This window comes from Malaya genurostris, chromosome 3 (genome assembly GCF_030247185.1).
Source record: "Malaya genurostris strain Urasoe2022 chromosome 3, Malgen_1.1, whole genome shotgun sequence".
Taxonomy (NCBI): Eukaryota; Metazoa; Arthropoda; class Insecta; order Diptera; family Culicidae; genus Malaya; species Malaya genurostris.
This window is the reverse complement of record NC_080572.1, coordinates 15,116,246-15,127,183: the sequence shown is the minus strand read 5'-3', so window position 1 is coordinate 15,127,183 and position 10,938 is coordinate 15,116,246. Positions and strand designations below refer to the sequence as shown.

Sequence of the window (10,938 nt, the reverse complement as noted above, 5' to 3'; positions counted from 1 at the left end):
CTTCTGCCAAATTTTCGGCAATCACCAACACTGCTGATAGGTGATGTGAATAGTTTCAATGCTTACATTTTGTTCTTGCAACTGTACACACTTAAATTGGATAACCGATCTTAGCTGTTCCAACCTCGGTAGCTGATTTTTTCAGTAAATATAACATTTCATTACAGCGGTACCTTAAAGTACTGCTGTCAACAAATGTTTACTTGTGTTTATATCAGTAGAATGAGAGTGTTCGGTAGTTCGGCTGTTCTAAACTTGACAAAAGATGTAAAAATTACCGAATGAAGTTTAGTGTGTATTCCTTTCTGCACACACATATTACTTTAAACCTCTCTACTCACAAATATTATTACGATATGAAAAAGTATTGTCTCACCAATACTTATAAATTTATTTTCCCCAGCTCCTATCCACGGTCACCTTAAATTTCGTTCGGTAGTTTTTTAATCTTTTTATGAGCCGAACATTCTCATTCTACTGATATATCAGCACAAATAAACATTTATTGACAGAAAACATATGTCGTTGCTGAAAAAATCAACTACTGAGCTTGGAACAGCTGAGATCGGTAATCCAATTTAAGAGTGTACACACTTAACTTCGTTCGGTAATTTTTCCATCTTTTGATGAGCCTAACATTCTTATTCTACTGATATAGCAGCACAAATAAATGAATTTGTTAACAACATTAGGTTGAGGTACCGATGTAATAAAACGTTATTGAGATTGGTAATCCAATTTCAGTGTGTACGAAACTGACTGTTGCAATTGCATGCATGTCCTTTCAATTATACTTTCAACCATTGATTTTTTTTACTTTCTTTCTGCAATACTTCCGTTAAGGATCAAGTGTAAACCAAGTTTACTGCTGTTAGAAATTTGTGTATTACTTACTTCATATTTAACATGTAATGATAACCGGTACTTTACCTGCTGATTCCATCGAATTTATATGTTCAGTGCAATAAGCTTTTCAAAGGCGCATTTACAATTTAATTTCAATCATTATATTTTTTTTCCAATAATATATGCTCAAATAATATTAATTTTGACCAATATTTTGTCGATGTTTGTAGGAAAATACATACAGTTTTTGTTTTTGATTTGTTGTTACATATTAGAAAGTTTAGCTACACTGCTTCAGTGCATTTGTATTGGATTGCGCTATACAAAATAAACAAAAATGAACATGAGTTTTCCGAAAAAATAAAAATTTTCAGCAATAATTTTAATAAAAGGTATGTAAATTTTTATTTGAAGCAAGATCTGCGAGAGAAAATCCATATAGAAATGTGTTAGTTCCTGATGGAGTGTGTGGTAATACAAAGACACTGAAACCAAATTATTTTTCATTAGCAGTTTTCAACAAAATGGAAAAGGTTTTGTTCAAAGTTTCTACTTTTCTTGAATTGCCATTCTAAACAGAAACAACTGATTTGTTTCATTTTCAACGTCAAACTTCACCTAGCGACGTTATCTCAACATTCTCGTTCAGCTTTCGTACAAGATAATCAATGTGTCGTTGATCCTTACAAGCCACGATGATGTCGTCCACGTAAACGAGTAGGTTAAGCCATTCACCATCTTCCAATTGTTTCGAAAATAAGCAAACATCTGATTGTGGCTGCTTCACGACCAACTTTAGCAACATTCCTTTCAGTGACATATTCCAACCTACGCTAGGCTACGATTCAATTTGCAAACATACTCCTCCTTTCCCTTCACAGCACAGATCGATGCGATTTGCGCTGTGGAAACTCATCTACTTCTTCTTCGAGATCATGATACTCGCTGTCACTTTCCGAAAATTCATAGAAGTCTGGTTCATCCTCGATAATATCTATATCAGATGAACACTGAATCTCTACATCCATTGCAACCGATTGATCTGCGGCCAACATGAACATTCACCAACGCCATATGGAAGACTCTCATGAAATATTCAATTCACCGGCCACTGCCGATCACCAGCTGAAGGCTGGATCTGCCAAAGTCAACCATTGCGACCCAAATATGACATTACTCAATGATACAACCCTAGTTTTAAGTTAGTCGTAAATTAAAATTAGTAAAAGCCCTTGGCATCTTAGAGCTTAAGCAGTGTGCCTTAAACATTATATTCTTGAATAAAAAAAAAACCGATTGATCACTTGGCAAACGATCCTTGGTCTCCTCCTGTATACCCGAGTTCCAGGAACTTGGCATCCCTGCTGATAAGCACATTGTTGGTTTGTTTGTTCAGGAAACGGTAAGCTTTAGATCCACAGCTATAACCAACGAAAATCAACCTTTCCGGTTTGCTGTCTAGTTTACCACGCTTCGCGTCGGGAATGTGAACGTAAGCCTCACAGCCGAAAACTCTCAGATCAGACAAATCAGGTTTCTCACTGCTCCATAACTCGTAAGGAGCCGCTAATGACTGCACTTGCCCCTCAGATAAGAATGCAACACTTACCAGAATAATTTCAGTGAGAGCTTCACTTAGTTCATCTTTGACCGGATTTTTCTTCATCTCATCCTGTACGTATTCTTCAACAAGGGCTGTTCCTTAGGCAAGGACAATCCTTCAGTTTGTGCTGGAAATATACACACCGGAAGCACGATCCAATTTCTCGACGTGGTTTGGCACAGTTTTCTGATAAATGCACACGAAGCTTGTCGATAACTTCAGCAACTGAATATGCAAGTCCAAAATTCTCTCCAAATTATAGTGAAACTGTTTGTACGTAGTTGATTTATCCACACGTAAAAATAACTCTGCATCGGTTTCCGGCTCCATCATTCAGCGAATGCACTTGGGTTTGAAAAAATCATCGCCATTAACTGCATCACAGGCCTTCTCGAATGAAATTAGTAATCCACTTATTGATGTCGTAAAAATGACTGCCGGAAAACTTGTTTACGGATTATTTAATATCTTGAAAATCGTGTTGTTTATTCGTCGCTACTTCGGAATCGGCGAGTTCACGTCGTATATCAGCTATCTTTTTCCGTTTTATCTAGCTTAGGAATCTCTTCGTCCAAAGCGTCGTCATCTGCAGAATCTCCAGAAACTTCCTGGTCGTCACGAGGAAAACTCTCGAATAATGTTCGAAGATGGCGAATAGTTGCCGATTCCGGAATATCAATCACCCTTATTCTTGTTGTTTGTTCCGTATCGATCATACGACGAACGGGTACTTTCGAACGAATACGAATAATCCATTCTTGTTTTCACTCGAATGAATTCGAACGCGACTCGTTTGCCACAAAATAGTCGAATATCAATAAACTTCTTGCTACGCCTTGATGAAATCAGTCCAATTCTTGTAATTAACCGAAACACTAGAATGTATGCCAGTTTGGCTTGAAACGATACGTGTATTCGAACATCATTCGTACGAACGAAAAGTCCCATTCTCGTTTACGGACGAATAGACGAAATGCCGTGGTTTCGATTCGTCGCACAGTGGTTCGAATCAATAAAAACGTGGACATAAATCAGTAGCTGCCAAACCGTTCTTTTAATGCATATAGTTGCTTTGAAGAAATTATTTACAAATATATACCGCGTATTTTGATCCTATCATTAATTATTCATGGCCTACTTTGACCAAAAATGTAACCATAGCCTTTTTTTTCTACAAAGTTTTAGAACTATTAAAAATAATTTACTTTGTCAAATATACCAAAAGTCTAGGTCGCATCGTTTCGGATATACAAAGCGTTTTTATGGCAACCCCCTTAAAATCAGTTTTTTATTCATAAATTGTTTCGAGTTATTTTGTTATGCATACTTTGTTTGGAATAATTGTAGAATTTATAAAATCGCATATTTTTGTTGAAGGTGGTTTGTTCTTTCCTGGCAAAGTTATGCAACATTTTATCTTTTTTGTACCTAGGATAAAACCTTGCACCGAAGCGAAATATGCAACTTTATGCAGCTGATTTTTACAAAATTTGTAGGAAAAGATGTGCCTAATATCATGAAAAAAATCTAAGTGGAACTCGGTGGAACTTTTTTTTTAGGTCTTTTCAAAGTTAGTTTTAATTACTGAATTATGGCAACCCCCTTAAAACTAGTTTTAAAGTCGTAACTTGTTTCGAGTTATTTTTTATGCATACTTCGTTTGGAATAATTGTAGAAAATATAAAATTTCATAATTTTGTAGAAGCTAATGCTTAAGTTTATTCTTTTCTGGAAAATGTATGCATAATTTTACCATGAAAAAAAAAATACAGTTGATTTACGTAAGTTACCAGTAATTCACATGAATACCACATGTTCTGACCAAAACCTGTTGGAGAAGGAATAGTTTTATTTAAGCAGACGCACAGAAAAAGTTTTGAAATATTTTAGTGATTTATTGATAGCTCAGTATTGCTGCATTCGATTCAACTCAAATGAAAAAAGCGTGCGATCATGATTTCCATTAGTATTCTAACGAGTAACGTTTAAGGGTTTTAATTATTGAGTTCACAATAAAAAAAGATATAGCTGTTCATATTACAACTATAAATATTCGTACGTGAGCTATGCGTCATACGGTTGCTCCAAATAATATCTTATTGGATTTAATTTTTTGCCCGCACCACCGGTGGTTTAATTCCCATCAGCATGCAAAGATGATTTCGAATCCGTCGGGCTTCTTCTAGCTCTCCGTCCCATTTCTCTTCGCTCAGGCAAGCCAACACTTCCTCCAGATTTTCCTCCGGAATGCATGTTTGTTCGCCGTACACCAACAAGGTTTCGAACATTTTCAGTGCAGTTTCACGACGAATATTAACGCACAGCATTCCCAGGTACATCACTAATTTACTGAGAACCCGCTTGCAGATCCTGGGAGCCAGCATGAGAGCGCAGTATACTGGGATGGAATTGAAGTGTTTTTTACTATGAATGACCAAATCGTTTACAACTGTGAAGATGGCTTCCGGAAAATCAGACGACTTGTCGGATAGTAGAAGTCGGGTATTTGTGGCTGATGCTAAAAGTTCAGATATGAACTGAAATGTAGAAGTCATGAAGAGCGTATCCTTGGTAGTTTTTCCCTGCAGAATTTTGAGAACGGTTGCTCCGAAGAAAGGAATAAATTGTTCATGATTTTTAAGATAATCATTCATGAGTTTTGCAGCACAACTGTGTAATGATTCAGTCGGTGCTCCGACAGAGAGAATCAATCCTTCTGCGATGCTATTGACGTACTCGGGAATGTCAAGCAGCTGGATAAACAGGGGGAATGTGTGATGTGGAAATAACCACAAAATCTCAGTGGTATCCTCCGGAAAGATATCGCAAAGTTTCGTTTTTTGAGCAATATGAGCCATTTCCGGCTTGTTATAAAGCAACGAAACGAATGTTTTCCCGGCTACCGCTCTAATTTTGTCAATACGTTCTACAGATTGTTTAGCTATGGCGATCAATGCCTTTTGAACCAGTATTGATGTCAAAAATTTTGATGGGCAGCATGTAAGAAATTGAAATAAAGCATTGATGCCCGCTTCACGTACCCAGGAGCCAATGTCGCCACGATTATCAATCGCATATTCCTCCAGAGCTCTCATGTAAACGTTGTAAACTTTATCCAGATTAAGAATGTCATTGTCGAAACCAACTGTTTTAACAATATTTGCTAGTCCCTTGATGCAATCGCGTCGCATTTCAGAATGGTTATATCCAACAGCGAACATTTCTGGCAATATGGTCTTCTCATCAAACACTGCCAGAATTACATCGAGTTTCAACTCTAACATGAATTTCGGTAGCGCTCCCAAGACCGAAGCTATTCCTTGGGCTTTGTGTTCCAACTTCGTATCTCGTAGTTCTCTAAGATAATTGTCGATCAGATCAGTTAGCTTTTCGGGATCCTCCGAACGATAGTATGTTGTGCAGAACGCAGAGAAAGCTTGCACGGCAAGCTCTCTAGTAGTAGCTTTTTCGTCAATGACAGACTCATCAAGTAGAAGCTGCCATGATTCTGTTGAAAGAAACAGTAAAATTTTGAATTAATTTGTCAAACAGGAGAGAATCCTTTCTTATGTCGTTTTCGCGTGATGCCAAACCTAACCCAGTTTCCACACCTAATGCTGTCACACCGTTTGACAGCCAGTATCGAACCTAGTTTCAACGTTATTGAACTACAATTCGAGCCAGTTTCAAAAAGCAAAGATTTGGTATTACATTCCTGTAGTGGAATTTGACCTTCTGTTTCAACAGACTTCGCAGCCGATTCACAGTGTACAGAACCATTGCATAGCTGGTGCTACGATTCTACTGACACTACGAATCCTTCCAGCCAGTTTCAATCCTGATTCCTTACACCCCCGTTGCTAAGTTAGAATCCAACACAGTTTTTATGGAAAGTGTTCGTTTGACGATACTACCCTGGGTCAGTTTGTTTTCTCAAGCGAATATGACATTAGAAATATTATTTAGTAGTCCACGAGACAAAAGATTTACATTACTCACCGATTTGTTCGTGACTCAGGGCCAGCTCTGCCTCACTGCAGTTTCGAATAAAACTGGCGCAGCCATGTTTCATATACGATCCACTCATCCCTTTGAATTGACCTCGCTGTCGAAATTTAATCACTAGCTGCCCACCACGCTCAATAATTTGTTTCGAAATGTACATCTCGGTCTCTAAGCCGTCGTTTTCATCACAAAGACGTCGAAGTGATAGAATAACTTCTCCAATTGCTAGTGTGGCACCATGACGAGCATTCAGATCCGTCGTTTCTGTCAAGTCAAACAGTGTTGGTAGCACTACATCTCGCATGTAGACTGGATCTCGTCTGGTAAAATTACTCAAAGCCAGAGCGGACAATTCACGAATGTTTGTATCCCAATGGTTAATCTTTCTTTCAATTAAGTGATCTGAAATTAAAAATTCTTGAATAATCGAATTTCAAATGAAACCCGATATTACCGATTAACTTTCGCCGATACTCGTCAAACTGAGCTATGTAGTCGCTAATTTGAAGGAATGCATTACTTCTTACCGCCACAGAGAAAAAATCCGCCATTGTTAGAATATCGATTCCATGCGGAAAATTCCCCAATCGCCCAACGCTTTCCTGAAAAGCTGCGGAAGCTGCTCTTCGACAGTTGATTTCCCGATCAAAGACAGCCGTTACTAGCAGAGCGGACGCAATTTGTTCAACGAATGGTTGAAGGATAGTTGAATGAAAAGCTCTGGCAAAGGCCCAGCACATATAGCAGGCCGCATCACGAATGTTTTGCCCAACATTTCGATATCCAAGCATTTCGTCGTAGACTAATGCTTGTAGTAAAAGCGGAATAATATCGTTGAGACGATGCGGCAGTAATAGTCCACGGCGGGCCAGTTCGGCCAATGCTAGACAAGCACCGTGCCAGGCGGCATCTTGCTCCATCGGATTGATTAATTCAATGACGGAGGACACCACTTCATCCCCTAGTGTCTTCGGTAGTCGATTCGTAATTCGTCCTATTCCTTTGGCTGAGCTCCATCGAACAATAGTTGCGTTACCCTTTAACCCCAACAAGAGTCTTTCGATGATTTCTTCAATTTCAGCTGGCACTTCTTCATCATCTTCATATTCGGCTTCATCTTGAGAGGAATCATCTAATTTTGGAGCTTCTCGTTGGAATGCTGTCTCGGTTGGTTCCTTAGGAATATTGGATAGAAGTGATCGCGCACCTCGTTGATATCGCCACTTGGCTATTCGAGGTGGAAGCATAATCATTCCGATTCGCTGACTTATTTTAATACAGATTTTATAAATTTTGAAATTCTTCGTTATTTGACCATAATCTTGGTGTAATACAGTATTCGCCAGTTTTTCCGCAAACGGAAGAAGATCCTCCCGTTTTCCATGTTTCAGTACGCATGCGATCCCAGAAAGTGGACCAATCTTTGGGTCACTAACAAGATCCGCCATGTTAGCCCATTCAAGAAAATCTTCTAGATAGACTTTTTTAACATCATTCCTAATCAAAAATTTCGATACCAGATACGCTGCGATCGGAGTACAAGTATCCTCCTTCAGACAATTGATTTTGCAAGCTTCATAAATTCGTAGCATTGTACTTTTACCCCCATCGTTACCATCCAATCTACTTAAATCGAAAGGATTTAACACCAGAATTGATAACCACAGCAAGCACAAAAATCTAGTCTCCCAATTTTTCCAATCTTCCAGATCCTGCTGCTCCAAATAGCTCAGAACAAAACTCAAATAGCGAATTTCATGCGGTAAGTACTTTTGAAAGGCTTTGAAAGTTCGAACCTTGCACATCTGATAGATAAATTTGGCCGCTCTGTGCTTCCCCAACTGGCTTCGTTCGGGGTCCAAAATAAATCCAAGTACTTTCTGAACCAGTTCTTCCAGGCTGCTGTCTAGTAAATGCGGTTGCTCCTGATATTTACCTAAGACTTCCGAATATTCCTCATACATTTCTTCAAATCTATCTTCAGTCAAAGTGGGTGCCGGTAACTGATGCATGAGCTCCAAAATTCGCTGCTTGTCCTGAGCATTGAAGGCATCCAGCATATTTTGCGGCCCATCATCCGGATTTTTGCACTCGTCCGTAACCGATTCCACCATTTTTGAGTTGGATCAGGACTGATTTGTACAGGAAACAATATTATAAACCAGCAGTTGTGGGAAAAATATTTTGCTGCAAATCAAGAAATGAATCAACAAAAAAATACATTCTGACACTAAGAAAAACATACACGCTCTTTGAACATTAATCATGCTTTGAGTTGCGATTACTCAAATTCATAAACTGGAAAAATATGTCAAAACTTTAGTATGGATTTGAATAAAATTTCCTCAGGCCATGCACGCTCTTTGAACATAACTCAAGGTTTGAGTTGCGATTACTCAAATTCATAAACTGGAACAATATGTCAAAATTTGATTATGGATTTGAGTAAAATGAACTCATTGCCATGAGTTCTCTCGCATTTATTCATATATTAGAGTAAGCGTTGAGTTTTTAAACATTTGAGTGAAAAAAAATACTTCTTGCAGTTCAGTGCGTTGTCATTCTCGGAATATTCTTATCGGAATAACATATATTTTTTCTAATTTTAAGTAAAAAATACTCAAATTTTGAAAACTTCGTCCCTTAACTCAAAAACGAGTAGATAGTTAGTAACTCAAGTTTAAATTATGTTCACTTCTCATGAATTTGAGTGGTGTGTCACACAATTTTTAGTTATGTTCAATGAGGGTGTAAGAATATCACAGTTGATCCAAAGATATCATATTAACAAGATATCCAGCTCTCACATTTTCCGAACAAATAACGCGTTTTTTTTTAACGGCCAATAAGCCATCCATCAACATTCATTTTGAAGAGTAATTTCGAATCGCTCGGCACTCGCTGAGAATAAGTCATAATAGTAAACGGTAGAGAAAAGTTTTCTCTTTCGTCTGGCGTTAAATTTAATACTCTATTTTTCATAGCTCGCCAGCAATTTCTTTCAAAAGTGTAAGTTGAAAGGTGGTTCATTGGTCGTTATAAAAAAACGCGTGAAATAATTGGCAACATCCTTTTTGGCGAGCATGGCGCCTGTCGAGAATTGATGATGTAGTGGCCACCCTAGCGTCGTTTTGTATAACATCCGGCTGCACGGTAGCAACCAGTGTTGGTGATTGCCGAAAATTTCACAGAAGCTGCTATATTGCTATCTATATTGTATACAACATTTTCAATCCGGTAGAAGATGCTACAAGAACTCGAGTTTCTCAATGCATGAACCGCGAGAGAATTTTTCTACATACAAAAATTGCAGTCTGATAATGATCGCCGCGGTGTGGAATTTACCAAGAGAGAATCGCAAGTTGACAGTTATCGCAGAAAATCGAATCGATGATTCGACTTGATGATTCTCATACTAGGTTGGAATATTTCAAAACCCTTGTGTGGAGCATTCACATACATTTTCATAGACACAACTTATACAAAGATTATATGCACATAGTTAGAATAAGCGGCAATAGTAAAATGATTCTATCGCAATTATCAACCGCCTGTATAGAATCGGATCGTGAAACGAGAATAAGCGACCGTTTGTTGCTTCAGAGAAGATCCCCACTGCGGCGTGCCAACCTTTGATTCTCAGAAATATCATCGAGAGAAATTCGCTCTCGCACTGGTGTCGATTCTATGTTAAATGAGCCATGCCGGGTTTTTGTTGTTGCGATGATTTTGAATTCTCTTTGATGGCACTGATTCAATCGTGGAAGAGTTGCCAGCGAACGTTCTTTGATACGATAAAAGCCATCCTTGGTAGCAACCATGTTTATTTGCATTTTCGCTATGACACTCTCACCGCAAATATTAGTAATTGGTCGCGCTCGCTTAGGTTGCCCGTTCTCAGCACTCCGAGAGCTGTCCTTGGCCAGCATGTGCCCCGTTGTGGCTTCCGAAGAGTCATCTTTCGCTCGTCGCATGCGTTTCGTTTCGCCCTTCTTAGAGCCAGCCATGGCTTTCCGAGTCCGTTGTGGCTGCTCGCTTGCAGTGTCCTGCTTGTAGTTCGATCCCTCCATCTCGAGAACTGTCACAAGAATGAGCTGCCAGCGTGTGTTGTATGAATTCATATTTTCGTTACGTTTGACTTCTTCTTATTATTATGATGAGAGACACAACTTCCCCTTAAATTTAGATTTTAGAATGATGTCATCTGGTTTATAGCGTAATTTAGAATATAGAATGATGTCATCTGGTTTATAGCGAACAGAATAATAGGGATTTCGATTATTAATTTCAAGCATATATTACTTTATTTTTATTTTATTTTATTGTTATATCTCGTATATTCTACAGCGCCCTCGTATCTCGTCCATAGGGGAGAGAAATGTCAAATTCATGCGCGCTAAAAAAAGCAGCACTGCGCACCTATACAATTGACACAATATGTTGAATGTGATACCGTGTGATGGCGTTTCTGAACTGAAGATTGA

At 38.5% G+C, this 10,938-nt stretch overlaps 1 protein-coding gene across 1 annotated transcript; it reads right to left on the bottom strand.

Annotated features, from left to right (window-relative positions):
* Positions 1-4,323: 4,323 nt before the first annotated feature.
* LOC131439057 (tubulin-specific chaperone D) lies at positions 4,324-8,689 on the bottom strand. The gene is made up of 3 exons (XM_058609586.1): positions 6,909-8,689; positions 6,449-6,856; positions 4,324-5,957 (listed from the first exon to the last, which is right to left on the bottom strand). Exons 1-3 carry the CDS (start codon positions 8,566-8,568, stop codon positions 4,555-4,557), a joined length of 3,471 nt encoding a protein of 1,156 aa, XP_058465569.1. The 5' UTR covers positions 8,569-8,689; the 3' UTR covers positions 4,324-4,554.
* Positions 8,690-10,938: the final 2,249 nt, after the last annotated feature.